Below are 22,057 nucleotides of genomic sequence, written 5' to 3'. Positions count from 1 at the left end.
CAAGTGATCTTGAGCGGGTATTAAGAAAGAACTAAGGTTTTATCAGAGATATGTTTTTAATTAAAGCGATTTCTTATCTAAATTTATTGATCTAATAACGTAATGTCATAGCTATATTATCGGTATTTATGGCTGAATTACAGCTATCCATTGCCATGTTTGTTCTGGTAATATTTGGTTTAAATGTTTTTTTACTCCGGTATATGACTTTTCACGATTTTATGCTTTTACATTTATATATGCAAATATAACCATAATATATTATACTAGCTGCCGCCCTTCGTTTCTCCTTAACACCTAGCCTTCCTTTTTAGTACATACCGACATGGAACATTTTGATGTGCTACCCCAGCGACTGTTCGGTTTTCCAGAATAATATTTTTTTTAGTTTTTCTGTGAATATTTCTCTAATTAAACCTCAAAGTTATAAGTTCTTAACTAACAAATAAAAAATAGGGGCTGATCGAAGAGGGTAAATGGAAATTTTTGTATGTATTTTTGTATAATGTAGCATTAAAAATAAATTTCGGAGGAGTATGGAAACGAACATTGTGACACGAGAATTTTATATATTAAGAAAGAGATAGAATATATTAGATGATATTATATATTATATTTTCTATTGATAGATATACGTATTTAAGCACGGTTTTTTAATATTAATATCTACTTCTTCACATACGCTCTCACGCACACACACGGATTTACATATTCAAGATATTGATGTGTTCGTAAATTAGTTTTAAGTTAAGATTACTTTTTCTTATATTCCTTTTGTTTTATGAACTATGTTCCACGACAGAGCTGTACTCTCGTCACCCTCAAAATAGGTGCACAGTTTGGGGACTAGCGTCAGAACTATTAAGTGTTAAATTATTTTAATATAGTTTATTATTATTATATTATTCGTAATAGTTTATACGAAACCCTGATGTTATCGAATACGGTTCTGGGAATACTGTGTCGTTCGGCTGAATTGTGTAAAGTATTTCGCCTACGCACCAAGATAAGGCATAACGTCCGATATCGTTTCCTTTGACCTACTTCTTTGGACAAACAAATTCTTTGATGTTTCATATTTTTATGGAAAGAAAAATGTTTTTCATTTGACGGTTAATAAACGCTTTTATCGGTGTTGTTGTAACGCTTTGAACAAGTATGTGGCTAAACTATAGTTTCGCGACATACTTGTTCGGGTCGGTTCGGAAAAAGGTACGCTCTATATATTACTCAATTAAAACCATGTTTTACAAATAAATAGCGATTTTTTAAATATAAATCTCAGCTCAACAACATGCACTCGCTTCAAAATCTCTTACAATATTATCATTTTTAACACGTTTAGCTTTCAGCAAAACAGCTTTTAAGCACAATGAAATTTAATACAAATCAGTTCCACATATATTTTTATTAATATTTTTATTTGATTTCTACAGGTATTTTGTATACTTAAACATCGTGTACATGACATGTTTAAAGATTTTTAACGTATTTAATACTTGTAGAACTTGTGTAGATGAGATAGAGACTTTTTATATGAACCGCGCATTAAATACAAATCGACTAAATTGAGTTCTTAATGTTTACTGAATATGTATGTAACCCATTTGTATATTGTCATGAAAAAATATTTTTATAAAGCCAAATTAATTACTAAACCTACACAGGCAAAGAAAACAATAATAATAATAATATATACTTCTACATGTCCATCAAAGTCGTTGGACAGAGTATCATCAATGTCTTTAACAAAATTGATTCGTACAGGTAAAGTAGATGAGAAAGCCACCCAGCTACATGCAATAGCGTCGCTGAAAGTGCTTCTGGAAGCGACGAGGCCCACGGCGGGCGGTGCTGGGGCGGCGGCGGCGAAGAACGCAGCAGCAACCGCTCAAGCGAAAGAAACCCCGCTGGACCTGCCCAATGGAGGCCTTGCGGATGTACAGTTAGATGCTATAGAAGAGGTATGGATTATTATTTTTGTATCTGTTTCTATGCTTAACCGTGTGTATGAGTATTTATATTTAGTGATTGAAGCCTTCCTACGAAAGATTTGGTTATGTAGTAAGTATACACCGTAAATTCAAATTTGTAAATTAAAACCGAAATACATTTACGAGTATACTAGAACACTCTTTTTTATTAATAATAATAAATTTTAATACAATTTATAAACTTATAATATTACGCTTGGCCATAGCAGATTTAATCGTAAATTTCTAAATTGATATCGAATTTATCACAGAAGGTATTTTAATTTAATCAAAGTACTAAAGTTTATTTGTTTAATGAAATAAGAAACAACAAGCCAACATAAAGAAAGCAAGGTCCATTCTTTGCTTCAATTACTTTTATTATCAACAGACAATTTGATAACACTACAAACTAATTTAATAAAAAATAAATACAAATCAAACGTTGATTCAAAGGTAAAATATCATATGCAACTAATATTATTTGATAAAGAAAGCGATGTCACTCGGTTCTCTAGTTAAAAACACAACGTGTTGGAAATATTTATAAATATGTAAATAAAACACTTAATTCATTTTAAAAAATTCTATAAGGAACTGCTCTAAAAGAGTTCGTAAAGAGTTATTAAAGAATATTACCCACAAAGCGGCTTTAAGAATGCAGTGAACAAAATTAAAATGTTTCGCTATACACAGTATACAACTAAGCATCCTACAAACGATCTCTTGGCCTGGATTCATATTTGACTTGCTTCTAATGTCTTTCGAGGTTCTATGATATACATACAAGAAATATCTGTGTATGCGACAGTTGTCTACTTCAAATGTTCTTCTTTACGCCCAGATTCTTCATCCATATATTTTCACGAGTTTTAGTTTTCTACGTACATTTTTACCTTACGTTTTAGTAGAATATTCGTGTAGTTCACCATTAAAGGGTAGGATTAAAAAAAAACCAGTGGCACTACTCGCTATTTGGTCTGGTCCTTAGATTTCTATCTGCATCTGTTTCATGGGCATTTTTTTTTCTATAAGCTAGTAGGTGATCAATCTTTTGTGCCTGACACGCCGTCGGCTTTTTGGTTCTAAAACATGCCAGTTTCCTTACAATGTTCAAGCGACTGTTGAATGCGCACAAAGATTAGAAATCCATTAGTGCACCGCCGGGGTTTGAACCTGCGACCTCAGGTAGTATACGTATATTACTTCTAGAAGAATTAACGAATTCAATAAATAAAGTAAAACTAACTGTATATTTGATTGTATCAATAATTCATGTATTTCTTCAGATGCTTATTTAAATTAAAATAAACCTAACATCGTACATACTACTGTCGGCATTCGCTACGGTTTTTCTCTCTCGCAGACAAGTGCCATTTAAATTATTAAACATTTTATTCCCACATAATATTTGGCTTATCTAACCATCCAACCACGGCCATCATTTACAAGATCTTAAGATAAAGTTTCCAAGACATAGAACTTGTAAATAGCAAATAAATTTTAAGTTGTTGCTCAGTTATATCTGCAGTTAAAGCGCTCGGCAAGACTAGTGCAAGGTCACACACCGAATGTATGACACAGTTTATCACAGATTTTGCATAAAACTGCGTTAATTTTCCGCTCAAGTTTATGCAATATAAAATTATATCGCTTTTGCGAATGCTACTGAAATAGCATAAGCTTATTCAGGTTATGATGTAATTCTTAATTCAAAATTTCAAAAAGATAGTCTATGAATATAACTTTTTGGCTGATGGAATATATTTGTATACCTTAATCTACAATAGTATTATAAAGAGGAATATTATAATGTTTGTTTTTTGGATTGAATAGGCTCACGAAACATCTGCACGGATTTGAAAAATTCTTTCACCAATAGAATCCTACGTTATCCCTGAACTTAGGCCATAGGATATTATCAAAATAGATACGGGTTTTGTATGAAATTACGATAGTCTACGGTGTGAAACAGACCGAAAAGAATCCGATATCGTATACGGTGCGGAAAGTATTGATAATAGAGCAAAGTGAAATACTACAGTTTTATAGAAGACATCAATATCTGACAATAACATATTATTTTTTTGTATTTAAAAGTCTACATACCGAGAAAAGGTTTAGGCTATGGAACGTCGTGCTACGGCCGAATTAATGCGAGCGGAATACTGAACACAACTAGTACAACAATAAAGCTGAGAGCACGGAAACAGGAAATAACCCAGAAGACTTACATTGATTGTGAGGAATCACGTAATTGCCTGAAAGATATGATCTCCGCCTTTATATCCCGTTTTATTTAATGTGTGTTGCGTTCGCCCCTCTCAAGTATTATATTATAAAATATTTTTTTATAAATCGTGTGTTCTATGTTTATTTAAATATCTTAGCAATGACTAATTGCCTGTAATAAGGAGAACATGGGAGATCAGTGGTGCTAAGGAGTAAGGCCTATGTCAAGAAATAGAGTTCGATTGCCTGAATTGAACGATTCATTAGGAAGGCCAAAATGGTTTCTTTCACTTCACTTCTTCTATATCTATTATGATTTTATTTTATTTTGAATTCATTTCTACTAATTTTGTACTAAACTTTCTTAGTTATAAATAATCTCGTTTTGATAAACATAGTGATCATAAGAATCTGCCAACTTGTATGTCAATGGGCTCCGTGATTGATTAGATATGGATTTCACGAATTACTCTGATTCGTTTTTAACGAAAACAAGATTTAAATACTGTTTTTATAATTAATATTTAAACTGTAAGTTCAAAGACGTCGTTCAAAAAGTGGAAGGATGTTTTATCTTTGAAGAATCAATAAATTCATCCGGAATCAGGGTAGTTTCGGCTCCAAGGCTAAAAACAGTATTTTTGTCTTTTTTTATTTTAATTGTTTTTATTTTACAGATAGGAGACTTAGAAGATGACACGACACCGCTAGACATGTCGTGGCCGTCGGGTTTCCGGAAACGACTGACGTATTTGTTGGTCGCGCCAATTGTCTTCCCATTATGGATCACCCTCCCGGACACAAGGACGCCGAGAGGTAAATATATCCTAACCGTATAATTCAGGGCTAAATTTATAATTACGCTCAACCCTGAATTCAAACGCATTTAGGTTAACTTAATTGTCTATTAGATTATATGGTGAGCGGCTAACTTTAAGAAACTTCCAATAGAACCCAACCACCAAACCACATGTTAGATTGCCAGAAGAAAAGTTTTTAAATTATGAAGAAAACTTTATTTTGCTTGATAATATTAGGTCCTTACATATGAAATTGTCGTTTTGTCGTGCTAGCCACTTTGACTTCAAATACCTCCTCTTTGCTTAGGAATTTCAAATTCAAATTTGTGCAGCTATTTACTCATATATTTGTGCTTCGATGACCGTCATTCATTTGTTTTTTTTCTTCTGTTTTTTTTCTGTTTGCGTCACTCATTTTACAAGATGAAAAACTTAAAGTATCGCATTATTTACGAGTACGAGTTCCGCCGTGGCACTAGTGCTGCGGAAACGACTCGAAGGGTGAATGATGTGTACGTTTTTGGTTCCAACGCTTTCGTTCCGGAAATTTCGACCTGCAGAACAAGCCCCGTGGACGGCCTGAGACCCAAGTTGATAATGAAGTATTGAAGGCTATTGTGAAAGCGTATCGATCGCAAACCGAGTTAGCTGCAGGCTGTGGTGTTAGAGATAAAACTGTTTTAATTCACTTGAAGCAAATTGAGAAGGTTAAAAAGCTTGAAAGGTGGGTAACTCACGAATTGACTGAAGCAAACCGGCAAACGCGCGTCGACTGCTTCGTTACATTACTGAACCGGCACAATAATGAAGGTATTTTAAACCAAATCATTACCTGTGATGAAAAATGGATTCTTTACGATAACCGGAAGCACTCAGCACAATGGTTGGATCCTGGCCAGCCAGCAAAATCCTGCCCCAAGCGAAAATTAACCCCAAAAAAGTTACTTGTAAGCATTTGGTGGACTAGTACCGGTATTGTTCATTGCAGTTTTCTCAAATCTGGCCAGACTATTACGGCTGATGTCTATTGTCAGCAAATGCAAACCATGATGGAAAAGCTAGCGGCTAAACAACCTAGGCTGGTCAATCGCTCCACGCCACTGCTACTTCATGACAACGCTAGACCACGCACGGCACAACAGACGGCTACCAAATTAGAAGAGCCTCAATTGACATTCCAATAAGACATCCTCCATACTCCCCGGACCTTGTTCCAATATATTACCATTTTTTTCGAAATTTGGACAACTTCTTACAAGGGATAAAAATTAACTCTGATGGGGCAGTCCAAATCGCCTTCACAATTTTATTGATTCCCGTCCGACTGTTTTTTTTAGTAAAGGGATCAATGAACTACCTATGAGATGGCAAAAGTGCATAGAAAACAATTGTTCATACTTTGATTAATTAAATATATTATATTTAAAAATATTCGACTTTTTGTTCCTCCCATACCAAACGCCAATTTCATATGTAAGGACCTAATATGAAAATAGAAATGTCAACCATATTTTTTACTACTGAATTAGTGTTAGTTTACTTTAATATAATGTGCTAAACCGTGAAAGAAAAGAATGAACACACGAACAGAATGTCTTTCCTTTAATAGAGACTGTTATTGGACTGTTATTGTCCTTTTTATTAAATTAGGTTAGACTTAAATTACGAGATCGTAATGTTCCATGATGTCGTAGAGAAGACACATGTATAAAAAAATATAAAAAAAGTTACCTAATACCAACTGTAACTAAAGTAAATTATGCCATATCAATCCAATAAATATAAAATCGTTTAAACCATTATGTTGAACGTAATTGCAGTAATAAGTGCTAAACTATTCTGTCCACACATTATATCGATACAATTAATAACCATTTGCTCTAGATTGATCATAATCCTTTATAGCTAACTAAACAGATTGTCAATTGTTATATCATGATAATGTTGCCACAGTAACAGTAACGAAGTGTTTATTGCCTGTTTCACGGTCAGTAAATGTAAATTTAGACCTTTCCATTCTTACTGATTAAGCACATAAAGTTACCTATATGAATAAATCATATTTTGATTTTGAATTAGCTCATTCTCAATTCTCAACAAACGCACAACACAATCCCTGGATCGAAGATACATCTCGCAAACACATAAGCCATATCAAACTGTCGCAATGTATTCCATAATGGTGTTATAGCTGAGATTCGATCGGAGTCTAATGCAATTAGCATTGGAGCATTCAGAGGCGATTAGGCACTGACAAGCTTCCATTACGCGCTACGAATTGGATTTAGCCTCCAATTACTGTGTTTACAGCCTGCAACCTATGACGATTTTTGATATCTTTTACTAAATATTATACTAATGATAATGATAAATTTATTTTACAAATAAGTTCCTGCACGATAAATACTATTACTAGTATTAATCGTAATGTCGGGTAATAATATTAACTATCCATTAATAAGGCAACACTTCCTTAAACACACGTTATGGACACTTTACTATTTTAAATAATAAAAATTAAAGTTTCGCGACTGTCATAATAGGCTTTGGAACGATAATTTTGTTTATTTATTGAAAAAAACAAGTTTATTTTTCACGTATTATGAAGATGACTGAGAACTTGCTACTTGAAAAAATACCAGGGTACCTTCATTACTTTTATTGGGTTACTATGACAATTTACAACGTTATTGTGTCTATGATACCGCCAATAACTCATAGGATTAGACGAGCCATTGGTCCTTTAAACATTACACAAACATGTAATTCCGTAAATTTTCAGCATTTCAAGAAACGATCTTACCGGCTTTTTTAGTTTATAATGTCTTACTTACACTTACTTCAACTGTTTACATAGCTGTTCAGCGTGTATTTTATAACGGGTGATACTAAGACCTTATGGGACCCACTGAAAATCTGTGTTGCTAGTGACAGCCCGTATTTCGTTAAGGTGGTTTTGTATTTCTCTTTTTTGTGTGAGCATTATCAATCAAACACGTGTTCTTTCTATCTTGCTATTATCCAATGAACCGTGATTAATTTTGTATTAACTATTTACCCTCAATTAAATTTATAAAACAATTTTCTTTTCAGGGAAGAAGCTATTCCCTATAACATTTATAGGGTCGATAGTATGGATAGCATTTTTCTCCTACCTCATGGTGTGGTGGGCGAACATTGCGGGGGCGACGGCCTACGTGCCTCCCGAGGTGATGGGGCTCACGCTCCTCGCTGCGGGGACTTCTGTGCCTGACCTGATCACTTCGGTGATAGTCGCCAGGAAGGGCTTCGGGGATATGGCTGTGTCGAGCTCAGTTGGAAGCAATATCTTCGATGTCACTGTGGGGTGAGTATACAAGCTATTTCATATAAAATATTAAAGTATAATATTCTATAATAATACTTAAATAAACGGAGAATCGGGAAATTATCCTTTAGCGTCACGTTGATATGAATTAAAGACGATACATTCTTTAACTAAATAATAATAAAAAAAATTTTCTCCCATATAAAATTTACAACAATAAATAAGATTACAGTTGAGAATGTATTGGGAGACTGGTTTCCAAACTAGGTAAGGACCTTTCATATGGATAACTAGTCTTCCATTCACAGCAAAGTCATATTGAGTGGTAACCATATACGTATGTACAAAAAGTAGATACGTATATGGGTAGGCAAACAAATTTAACGTTTTAAATAAGGAAAGTAAAGTTGTATGGGTGTATGATGGTGTGTGCATATGTGATAGTGGGAGAGTTAGTGTTAGACGGGTGTGCCTGGTTATGTGTCAGGCACACGCCTGAGAACATATGTGAAAATTATTTTAATACATCTAGCTTCTAGCTGTTCTACAATTGAATTGTGTATCCGTTTACGAATACGAGGTGAATATTTGGTTTTTATACAGCTTTATTAATGCAAGCATTTTGAGCATTAGCTCGGAAAAACATCAGTGTCAAATGTGAATTTATCTATCAACTGATACAGAATTCTCATCAGTACACGTTTACACTTACTTTAAAATATATATTCTTACACTTCTTCTTCTGGTGCCACTTTATTGCTAAAGGTTGGCTGTTAACAACTTAATTTGCCGGGAATCTTGCGCTAGTCTAAAAAGTACTTTAGTGGGTGTGATGCCGGTCTACTTTCTTGAACCAGCCCCTTGCCTTGAATTTTGCCCATCTTTAACTTAAATACCTAACTAATTACGTTCATTGTGTCTAGTGTAACAATCACGTTATTGTAAAGGCAATAATTTTACCGACCCTCTAACTGCGAGTATCGCTTCATCAATTCATTATATTTTTTATTTAACAATGAAGGCGGTGCTTGTACACTTACGTTAAAGATTCAGCGATAATGGTTTGGATTTTGATTGACAGACGCTGAAGAATGTTATTGTTTGTAAAGCCGGATCAGACTTCCGGTCTTTGCATAGATTGCTGCCCATACAATGAATCTGGAAAGTTAAGAAAGTCTAAGAAAAAGACGCGATTCAATATAATATGCAATAAAAAAATCATATTTAGATAAATAATTACCTCAATAGCTAATTAAAACGAAATCAAAAGCTTTTTGTTAAATAAATTATAAATTACAATCTATAGAAAAGCTTCAAAAGCTAATAGAAGTTGTCAACCAACCAGCCTTCGGACATCATTTTAGCAATATCCGATTTAGTGGGGATTAATTTCAACTTTGTAAAACTTGTACAATATACTTAAATGTTTACAGATAAGCAATTTTGTACACAACCCCTCTTCAAATTATCAATGAATAATCGACTTTAAGCCAACGACCGAACGTTCAGATTCTTTTGGACACCGTCAAAGTTTAAACGTAGGAATTTAGGCCTTATGCCAACAAATTAAGGTCCACGTTGCGCTTGCAATATCGATCGGATGTCTACAGACGATGTACAGACAAAAATAAAAGTGCATCCACAAGGGATTGTCTGGAGAGCATTTTTTATTCCGTTTGGATTATTTAAACGTTAAATATCTTTTAACGTATTTTTTAATCCATAGAGATTTATGAGGCAGAAAAGACTGAGAAGAATTTTGAATGCAAAAGTCTTGAGAGAATGCTACTTTTAGGACTGCAATTGAGGTCACAGTAAAATCTTAATCTATGAATGAAAATGTTTTATGACATTTATACCTGTCGTAATTACTACGGTTATAAAGTTATATCTTTATTAATATAGTGGATCCGACAGACATTTTCCTTATGTGTACACACGACTTACACACAAAAAATAATATCTTATAATGTAAATCATCGACTCTACTTGAATACATAAAGAAAAATATAAAAATTTGTCCAGCCGTTTAGGAGTTGAATTACGAACACATGCACAAACGACTTATATATATTTAAGCTGTTTATTTGCTGTATAGATAAACCAAGAAACCTAGAACCGACTGCTGCGCTATCTCCCGGGCTGATTTGTGAATCTAAAACACTCAGGGCGACACCCAAACGCATATAAAAAAAATCATTGAAAAAAACGTCCAGCCGTTTAAGAGGAGTTCACTGTGCAGTACAATTAACATATGTATCGACAATATTTTAATGTACGACTAAAATAGATTTTTCATACATTTTGTTTAGTTTAATTCGCGATTAATATTCAAAGTATATTCCTTCCGTTAGGCTTTAATTACGCCCCCATTGCCGAAGTAACATAAATTTATTGCTACTCTTATGAATTTTTCATATCACGTGTTTAGGTACATAAGATTTATAGAAATACGCTTTCTGGAAATATAAACCCAATTCGTCAATCACAATTTAATGAAAAACGTAAATTAAATTGTATAGCGTTGCGGAAAGTGATAGAATTGCATCGGAATCGTATGTTTTATTCCTGTCACAGCGGTTGGGATTTCTGACTTTAATCTGAACTGTATACGGTCTATTTTGGGTATATTATATTTGGAACACGTGTGAGGATTTATGTGGCAGTTTATCTAGGAACAGCAGGTCTGCGGTAATGGTCATAATGTATTGCCGTGGTTAAATGTATTTCGTTGTGAATAAAGTGTAATGAACACTGTTCGTCCTTGACTTCACTATAAAAACTATGCATTCGTAATTGCTTGTTTTTGTTGTATATCTGTAATAAAACTTATTAGTCAACGGGAATTACAAACTCACTCCTAGGTTCGATTTCTCGCGAAACAACAAGTGTAGGGTAGGTACGAGGGAGGTGCACATCTGCGTTTTTATAGAATTTACAAAATTCATATTTTTACATAAAATATTATACATAATAACAGGTTTAACTCGTTCTTAAGCGTTTTTTTTCATAGTTAACAATGGAAATTGATGATGATTTTCGATGCCTAAGTAACCAAGAACAATTGTACTATTAAAAAGTACAATTCATAATATATTAAATATTGACATGTTAACAACTTGATTAAGAAATATGAAGCTTACTTTTCTGTAATTTTCTACTGTGTTCTGGAGTACGCAGGCCTATTTCAGCTCAACTCTGCTTATTTAGTCATGTTTATAGCTTCGTTAGATTTTGTATTTTATATTATAATAAAAAAAATAATGAGTTTTCATGCTGCTTTCGTAAATATAGGGTAAATTCCTTTAAAATCTTACATTAAGTCACGCGTCATAAAATGGCATTTGTTTCCCTAATGTACCAGACACTTGCCCTTTGACGTAAAAACCTTAACATGGAACAAAGAACCTTGAACCGTCGCACTTGATCATGTCCCCTTGACATTTGCACACTCAGCGCTTTCCACCGCTCTTTGGCTGCTCACGGAGATTAGAAAACTCTTCTCTAGCCAATTTCAAGTCTACTTATATGAGAAAATTCAATTTTGACACGATTCCGTTTCTCTTATTAAGTGATAGATAAGTTAAAGTGTCGACTTATACCGCTGACTTGGTCTACTTAGAATTTGGATAGAATAACTTTCATTCATTGTATTTTACTATAGGCTTTTATAATGGGCTAAAAGAATTGTTATACCATTATTATATGAAAAGTCCATGTATTAAATATACCAAAATATAACCGCACCGCACCTGCGAGCCTGCTGGCAGTTTGATCATCCATGGGCGGCGGCATATCACTTAACACCAGGTGATAACCTGGCCGTTTGCCTCCTAATAAAATATAATATGGAATTCGCTTCAGTGAGGTATGGGTTTCTACCTTCACTTATAAATATTATCATTAATAATTAATCATGTAAATGTAGTGGGAAATAAGTAGTATTATCATGGTTTACTACAAGTACCGAATAATAGCTATTTTGACTATAAGACAGTGAAATACATTTTAGGTTATCAACGGTAAAGCTTGGTTAATATAGCGTTTTGGCATAAGCACTGCATCCTTTTTACAGAGATAAAAAACATTAAAAAGAAATATGAGCAAATTTTAAAATGGAAAAGACAATTATAATATTCTCCGCTTATTTTTATATAACCTTTGGCTCGCTTCCAAAGCCTCTATAGAACCTACTGTTCTTGCCACTAGGGTTGCCATTGATATAAATGGTTCTGGCCTAAATAATTATTGTTGGGTTTGTTCACAACCTAATTTAATAGTGTTCATTATTTAATTAGGCTACGTTAAAACAAAATAGATATTAATTAATCGAATTATCTTGTCAAAAAATAAGCATTTTAAAGGAGTTTTAGTTTTACAAAAAATATCTTCTCCATAAATATCCTGTTAAATCCCCAACCTATCTAGTAAAATGTTTAATTCGTTCGTAATAGTTTAATAAAAAAAATTGACAACCCTACAGTGTTCAGGCCTTTGTTGTTTTGTCAAAGTATGTCTTAACTTAACGTGGAAATGGCCATTGCATTTGATTTTATTTATAAAGTTTGTTAATAACTTTTCCATGCGTTCCTTAACTAAGTCCATATCTAACACCATACAAGCGAGGCCAGTTTTATCATATTTTTTATGTTTAAATAACTTAACTTAAAAGTACTTATTCTATTGCGTTGATATATTTATAGAAGATGTAATGCACAGAAACTTAATGTTTGATGTTTCTTAGCTGATCATTCTAAAAAGCAAAGATAGATTTAGCCATGACCGACATATCACCCAAGGTACCATAGATACAAACTACTTTTAGTTTGCTACGAACATATTTTCAGATATTCTCAAATACTAGCCAAATTATCACATTTTTCAATATATTTCTCACCACTATTTTCTGCATAAATGTTTTTTTTTTAATGTAAACTTTTAATATAGAAGATACAATACTCAATTGAAATTGCTTATTTTATTTCTAAGCAGTTAATCTCTATTGGAAAGCAATTTAGATGTATGGTTCCCACAGTTCCCACAGACCACATTACCTAAGGCAGTGAAAAGCACTAAGCTTAAATTATAATTGCGGTTCTATGTGTATTGGACGCACATCTGCTAACTTATTTATTATAAGCTATATTATACCATTATTCTTACAACACTGATATCTATTGTAATTGGCCAATCGTTTTAATAAAACAAAATAACGTAGACTAGCGATAACAAAAACGTAACTTTTTTGTGATCGCTCTTATATATCTTATCATTTAAGTGGATCAATCATTGTAATTTTTAAAAGTACGTTATTAACTTAACAATAATAATCGTTTACGTATGTCGTAAAACAATTAAAAGCAGAAGTTAATAAATACACACTTTAACATAACCTATATAAAGGAATCAATACGTCCCTAAAAGCTCCTTTTGTTGGACATAAATCAGGGAAAGTGGGGCAGAGAAATGTCTAATGGCCGCCAATTGTGACTTATATTTCACCTACTTTTACGTTTAAGTACAATAAATAGTATGTAGTGATTTATAATATAACAAATACTTACATAATTTAATCATAGTAACTCTGTAATGTCAAAACACTTTATGGGTAAGAGTAGAAACTCAACCCTAAGAACTGACAGAACTGACAGGAGTCTTTATGTCAACTCTTAGCATCTGAATCTGTTTCATTGATTTTTTTCTTGCCAAGTTGGTGGTGCCCTCTGTGCGTAACTCACGTTATTAATTTATGTGACATGCCTCACAATGTCTTCACGGTACAAGCAATTGTTAGTTGGGCATACAGAAAATCCAAATATGTTTTTCAAGAATAGCAGCACTTTTTCCCCCTACTAGAAGTGTGGCAAATATAATTACCGTCACATTTTATCAACAACTTTCCAAAAATACAAATATAATACAAATCGTTTGGCAATTATTTTTGCTGATTTTCGGTGATTAACTGTGCAAAAATTTGCCTGGTACAAATAGTTAAATTTTGTTTTTATATAACGCATTCGCGTCACAACGGAGAAGTATGGCATGTCATTGCCGCCACTTATTTTTTTATGGACTATCGGAAAATACTAGAATTTTTGTGGAACAATTCGTGTGACACCCTTATTAATCCGAAGAGTTCGACTAACGCGCACGCGATTGAGCCGCCGGTACCAGCGCTACGACCATCGTTTTTCTTTTTTCATTGTGTAATAAGATCCCTGAAGAACCGCCATACTGGTACAAATGACCCACTATTTTCACTATCTCTCGGTCTAAAAGTATTGTCTCACCGTTGTTTTTGCTCGATCCAATTTTAAATGGAATTTATTTAAGAACTTTTTAAGTAAAAGTTTGGTAACATATATGTATTAAAAGTACCTAAATTTAACCCTATAATATTTTGTTCTTACAAGTACAAGTCCTTAAGTAACTTACAAGATATAATTGCCAAAGCTGAGCCTTTCTTTGGCCTGTTTTCGAATGTTACACGAAAGTTCAAAGTTAAGTAACATGGCGTGACCTTAGCGATAGTCGTAAATGATCCCCTCACAGCCTTTTGATATTCATCTACGCAATTTAGGAGCCTTGGCCCAAATGCGGGGTCAAGAAAATGCCAGAGGAAACAGTTTGCGTGCGCTTGGCCATTTTTCCTAATTTTAAACAAATATAACAAATAATCATTTTTCTATTGCAGTTATTTAACTAAGTATTATTATTGCTTTATAGTACAATGTAGAAAGATCATATCGATAATAAGAGACCGCTAACGCAGAATATATATTTTAAGACACATTATTTATACACATAGGTTTATTTTTCATTGAATACATAAAAGTGAAATGAGAAACTACAAATCAAGCGTTTCGAAACAATATATCGCTTTTCCACGATCGTTATTTTTTATTAATTACGTACGCCTTCATATCAAGATTTGTATATCTTTAAAAAAATCTATCTAAATCTACCTATATATATAATCTAATACATCTTTTTTTTAAATTTATGTAACTTTACACAGCTGCCTAAAATCAATACTAAGAGTATCTTAAACACAGAAAAAATCACAACAAGCATGGTGATAATAAGATTATTGTTCTCATCTCAAGGAATTGGATTTAACTATCTCATCAGAGATTTCCGTTAGTGAAACTACTTAAGTGTAAAAAGTAGTACAGAATAACAATGGGCATTATCTTAGCTTATGTAAATTGAAACAACACTAGTTTTGTTTACGTACGATAGCATAATACTTATTATTTATAACTATAGTTATTAATTAATTTGTTAAGGAATGTAAAATCCATTGATAGATTGAGTGTTCCCTTTGACAGTAATTGATACATCTTTGTTAGTTAGGTTTACTAAAACAAACGGAGATACGTGACATTACACCTCATAACCTTGTCAAATCATCAACACGGTTTTATTTATGGTTTCGCAGAGGCCGATTGTAAGTGGACTCCATGCAACAATCTCTTGATTTAAATTTTTTTTTAAAAAAAAATTTAAAAATTATTATCTTTATTCCAGGTTACCCCTCCCGTGGCTGTTGTATGGACTGATATACGGTGCGCCAGTCCAGGTTAACTCCAAAGGCATGGTGTGTAGCATTGTGCTATTGTTTGCTATGCTGCTATTCGTGATCCTGAGCATCGCGTGCTTCAGGTAAATTCAATTCATTTTAAATAAGAAAAATACATTATTCCTACTATATATACATTTCAACTTTTCATTAATGAACTTAAAAAATAACAATTATTTGATAATATATTAGTAATTATCAAAAGCGGATTCAATTTAAAAAAAATAGATACACACTAAATTTAATTTACAAAAAAAAAACAATCAAAAGAACTCGTTACCCCTACCTACCTTACACTTTTAAAATTTACTGAGGACAGGGTAGTAACACGTCCGTTCCGCACGAAGTCTCAAAAAAAAGTGAGTCAACGCCGGTTTTGCTTCGCCTTATATAGTTTTCTGCTCCAAGATGGCGTCAGTCCCCTAACAATATGATATTTTTACGAGCTCGGATACAATAGACATACATATCTTTTATAACTTTTAAACAAAACAATCTTTAAGGATTAATTTAATTTCAGCCCGTTTTTGTAACAATATAAATATGATTAGAAATTATCAAAAGTGTTTGCTATATTAACATCGATCGAACATCGATTGTGGCATAGTAGTGATTCAACAAAATCACTTTTGCCACGGTGAATATATCTAAAGTTGATTTTGTTTTACGCGAATATTGCTTATTATAAATCGACAAACTCTTTAACAATCGTAATGAGGAAGAACACCTGTGCATATTCCTTAAATAAGTTGTATTTAAATAGTCTGATAGTTCAAAAATATATAAGATTATCATTACGTATAGTAGACCTTTACGCCAACAGCGTTTGCATTGATATATTTTCATATTTGTATTTTTTGACTAAATAAGAGATTATAAAAGTTAATATATATGTTTCGCTCTTCCAGGTGGAAAATGAATAGAGGGCTGGGCTTCACAATGTTCCTACTGTATTTTGTCTTCGTCGCAGTGAGCCTGGGTCTGGAGTACGGGTACCTTCATTGTCCGAGCGAGTAAATAGTTGTATAAATGGCGGACTTATGACAAATGTAATTAGAACGATAGGTAGTGTAACAGTTTTTCAGAGTGTTTTGGTTTTAACATATTTGGGTTTGGCAAACATTTAGTTGACATTGAAATCGTATTATGCAGGATTTTTCAAACAACGAGGCTTTCAATGAGATAGAAAGATCGATATCAACTAAATAATTGCCTCTTGATCAAATATAGATGTCTATACCGTTTCGTACTCGAAGTGTTACGATAATCGTAGCTACGTAGACACTACGTAGCTCCGTTTGTGTTTGTCTACGAGGCTTGCTAATAATGATGTCATACCAATAGTCAACTGATCAGTAGCACATACCATCTTTGCTACGAAACTACGAACTACGCCTACGAAACGTATAGGATTCTAAGTTCTAGAGTTGTGTGCATCTATAGTTTTTTTTCTGCTTAAACGGTACAAAATCGCCTTTTTAAAAATGTACTTTTGTATTTAGTTGAATATTTGAAATTAAAATGCTCAACGAGAATCTAACATGTTAGAATAATTGGTTCGATATCATTGGGGTTTTGACGTATTCTGAAAGGTAACCAAAAAATATTAAATCAATAATAAAGATATCCAGTTATTTTTTTTTTATTGAAATTTAAAATTTTAACTGATATAAGTGGTGTAAACGGATTTATTCTCAACAGTTTAGTTAATTTAATTTATTCAACAGACTTTCCTTACGGTGCCTCTCGGAATATGGTAATCTTCTGTTTCTAATAAAAATAAATTTGACTACAACAAGTCTCTAAAAAAAGGTTTAAATTTAACCGAATCCGAACTGGTTAAAAAATCCTCGTTATACTAATGAGCTGATATTGATGAAACTTAAACTGAAATTTTAAACTCCCACCATATATATTAGAGGAGAAACTGATAACTTCCTTTTTTTAAGTCAGTCAAAAAGCTGACACATTACATTGCTATCAGGTCAAGTCTTATCAAATCTGAATTACAGTACTAAGACTGTGTCTGTATACTCCATATGATTCCAAGAATTATAGATCTTTACGCAATTATTTTTATTAGAAAAAGTTAGATGTAATATGTAGACTAGAAGATGTATTGCGTGCTTAATAAGTTAGCTTTAAATTAGTTCCAAAATAAAGTTTACACTTTACGATATTATGTTTATTTATTTTTGTAAAGATTTTGTACCTTTGTAAATCAACTGTTTGATGTTTTAATGTTGAAATGTATACATACATTTATGTCATACATTTTCACTGTTTTGGATTTAATATTATACAAAGTAGGTGAAACATTGTTTTGAATGCACGGAAATAGTTTGTAAATACACTGTTTTGTAGAGAAGGGCGGGGCAAATTGAACGACTCAATAAATTATTAATATCACAAAATATCAGAACGTGCCTGCATATTGCAAACCATATAACTTAAAAAATTCTTTGCTCCGCTTAGTGTTATTAGCAAATACGGTTTATTATTGGCTTGCGATCTTCAAAATCTAGAAACATCTTGTAAACCGTCCGTAGATTTCAATCTCAAGGGCCTGTATTCCTGAATCGATGATAACTAGTTTTGTTGTCTTTAATGATTTTGACAGTTGTCAAAACTTGAAATAGTTTTGGAATATGGGCAGTAGCTCAGTAGGGCTAATAGTATTAAAGCCCTAAGCCAGCCTTTAGGGCGACGTCTTAATTGTTGATGAAATAACAGATTTTAACGGTACATTTTATCGATCAGTTGTTGACTTCCCATCAAATTTTATATTGACAACCCGCCTTGAAATAGCAATAAATAGTATAGCGTAGTTAGTAATGTTTGTATTGTTAAGCTTTAACAATTCAAAATCGCTCAACACGCATTGCGTATGAACTTTCCTTTACATGATTATATAAACCAATTGGTAAAAGCGCACAAAAATGCATTTAAAAAAAACTTATATCGAAAAATTACTTATTTCTAAAAGTATAAAAGCGAAACGGTCTTGCGTCTGATCTCTTTACAATAATAAAACAACTATCAAAATACGCGTTAACTGTGTAAAATTATGACTAAGTATCTGTGTTATCATTTATCCGATCAGAAAGCGTTACAGTAAAAGATTAAAGATGTAGAAATAACCCCACTTTGGCCCGATATCCCTAATATGAACAATGAGATTGGCCGCCATGACTCGCTTTCAGTAATTTAAAGAGTTTGTTTATATAATTTAAGAAACGAAAGTTTTTTCAGGTAAGAAGCGAACAAATCGAATAAGTATTAACATATCTAAGTACCGGGACAATCAGATACAATGATATTCTGTGATAAGGATATGCGCTTAATGACATATTAGTAAGTGAATAATTTGAGGCTCGTCTTTTTCACAAAATACATAGGAATATTGGATTTAATATTAGCCTTCTGTAGTACGCTTAGCGGTGCCACTTCCGGTCAAACAGTTGTACATTAATTACCATTCGTTTAGTCTTGAGAGATGTTATTATCGAATCAACTGTACGACCTCGTCGTGGCCATTTCTATATATTATATTAAGATTTGAATAACTTTTTCTCTCCAAACATTTCATATGACGTTGATAATATTATAAAAACAACATAGTGTTGTAGAGTGCTAAATTTAATTCTTGTCTTATTATGTATACTGGTCGGCACCTACGCGTGTACGTTAAATACAAAGCCTAATTCCAATGCGACACGATTGTAAGCTACTCTAAATATATTCTAGCGAATTTTATCTATCTCTTTATATAAATATTGATTAGAATCTGTAAAATAATATCCTTCCATTAAAACCTTATTTCTAGTTAACATAAGATCAGAAACTAAAGGGTTCAAGCCATTAATCACGGTACATCGCCATAGTAAACGCATCACTGTTAGCCAACGTTCATACTGCATTTGTTCAATTTTGAATAGTGGGGCGAGTGTTATATTTTACAGCTGATTTAAAATTCAAATATGGCCAATTGTTAAAGCAAATGGCGGTGTTTGAAATTACAACGATTAATTTGAAGAATACACGCTCACTCCGCAAGCACGGGCAAAGCTAGTGCCCATTATGTCTCAGATTTGTTACAACTAGAATCTTTACAATTTGACAGTATGTAGCCATTTGATACCTATTACGAATAACAAATTAACCCTTTTACGTAGTGTAAGACTAGGCTTAAAGCTAAATTAAATTTAAACATGTTATCTACCTTACAGAAATTGAGGTACAATATTGATATTCAAGTAGAATTGTTACTAGAGTGATGATTTTTATATAAAAATACGAAATGGAAACGGTTATTTACCGTTTAATTTTTCTCGACACAGTTCACTGTCTCGTATCTTGATTACTTGCCTAATTGACATAGTACATTCAAATAAGCTTTAAATGTGTGTCGAAAGAAATTATACGGCTAGATTTTTTTCTGAGCTGCCGCATCTCGATTCGAGTTAATTCACGTAATCAGTTATTGTACTGAATACACGTAGTACAATTTGTAGATTCTGATCTATTATTATATTTTTAATAACTAGAATTTTTGAAACAGCTAAAAGTCTACAAACTTATCGAATCCATCTTAGTCCATAGTAGTTGTCTCTGGTACGCGTAATTTGATTTATCATGTAAGCAATGTCTGACAGAGATAACGCTATACAAGACTGAAACCTCTCCCTTTAAAATTTCGATGTTTAATATTAATCACTGATTATGAGCCAGTGTTCACTACCTAATTAGCTCTGAGCTAAACTCCGGGTCAGAAGGGTGAAGTATTTTCATCGTACTTCGACTTGATCTCGCTTCAGATAGACCAATCAAGATCTATACTAGAAATGGTTATGAGGATGTAAAACAAAAAAATAACATAGCGTTTGATTATGATTGGACCTGCTTGTCCCATGACGTATCTATGAGTGAGACTACACTGTTGACCAATGATAATCAAACAGCTGATCAGCATAGTTTTGCTGCATTCTCTGATAAGTTTGTAGCTCCGTTCGACTTGTCTTTTGCCTCGAAGTCGGGATGACAGCGTAGATCGTTAATAGTGATATTATAACTTAAGTAAAAACTAAAAAAATGTTATTGATTTTAAAAGTAGATAAGAAATAGGTTTTCAACAGGACTGTTGTGGTCTACTGGGCTCTTGATGGACTTGTTTTGGTACGTTAGTGAATTTGGAATATTTTAACAGTATTATATTTTAAATGTAACGTTGTATATTGTGATGGGTTAGAAAATGATACAAAAATAAACATAAAAATATTGGTGTATTTCGACTTCATTATTAGCTAGAGCAAGCCAAAAACGACTTTACAGTTCTGCTAAAAAACCTGAAGATTTGACACATTGAAGAATAACTGTACCATTTTCTAATGAACCATTGAATTTATATAAACTAACACGTTAGTCAAGACCAATTTACAAGATTTTTTTAATAACATGTAGTTACATTCAATTAACCTATAATCATTAAATGAGTATTCAAATTATTTCACATTGGTAATAAAATGAGGGTGTATAAGCGCCAAACGTTGATACAGCCAAAAAACATATTATGAAATTCATTGCGCTGTAATTGGTACTTCGGGACTTAACACGCTCATATTATTCACCAATTATTGAATTAAAATTCTTAATCGTTATCCTTATCAAAGCTTCTATTAATTGTTATTGATTGATAGTAATTAAAATATGTTTAATCATCCTGAATCGTAGTAAAATTGGTTTGTACTTAGTATTTTTAATAAAATTGTTTGTGTACGCAAGAGCATTGCAGTGAGCGTCGTGTGGCGGTATAATGAAAAATTACAATAAAAATAATAAAATAGTCAAACTGGTTTCATTCTAGCAACCTTCTAAAATGATATTTTGTATATTTCCCAAGGGTTTTATGTTTTGCACTTTTTTGATTTTCCTTTAGGCTTTTATTTTAACCTAGAGTTTTCTGGAAAATATTAGTGGCTATAAGACATCCTGTTGCTCTTATTTAGGTTTGCTTGTGATTTGTATTACTATGCTAAGTTTTGCTAATGAAAGCTAATTTTATCTACCTTATGTCTAGTGTGCACTTCAGAATTAATTCAAATGGTACCAGATAAATAAATAAATAATCAAAAACGGTACTAATAATATTAATAAAACTCCTTAT

General features: G+C 32.7%; 1 protein-coding gene across 4 annotated transcripts in view; it reads left to right on the top strand.

Moving 5' to 3' along the window:
* Window positions 1–21,720, top strand: part of LOC123715246 (sodium/potassium/calcium exchanger Nckx30C) — a 52,816-nt gene extending 31,096 nt beyond the window's left edge. For all 4 annotated transcript variants that reach the window (XM_045670186.1, XM_045670185.1, XM_045670184.1 and 1 more), the window contains 5 exons: window positions 1,768–1,964; window positions 4,883–5,021; window positions 8,099–8,351; window positions 15,843–15,977; window positions 16,803–21,720. In XM_045670186.1, coding sequence (XP_045526142.1) covers window positions 1,768–1,964; window positions 4,883–5,021; window positions 8,099–8,351; window positions 15,843–15,977; window positions 16,803–16,911 — 833 coding nt within the window. In that variant the 3' untranslated portion in view covers window positions 16,912–21,720. The remainder of the gene's footprint in view (window positions 1–1,767; window positions 1,965–4,882; window positions 5,022–8,098; window positions 8,352–15,842; window positions 15,978–16,802) is intronic.
* The last annotated feature ends 337 nt before the right edge of the window (window positions 21,721–22,057 follow it).

Source organism: Pieris brassicae, chromosome 10 (assembly GCF_905147105.1).
Source record: "Pieris brassicae chromosome 10, ilPieBrab1.1, whole genome shotgun sequence".
In the NCBI taxonomy this organism is placed as follows: Eukaryota; Metazoa; Arthropoda; class Insecta; order Lepidoptera; family Pieridae; genus Pieris; species Pieris brassicae.
This window is presented reverse-complemented; position numbering and strand designations above follow the sequence as displayed.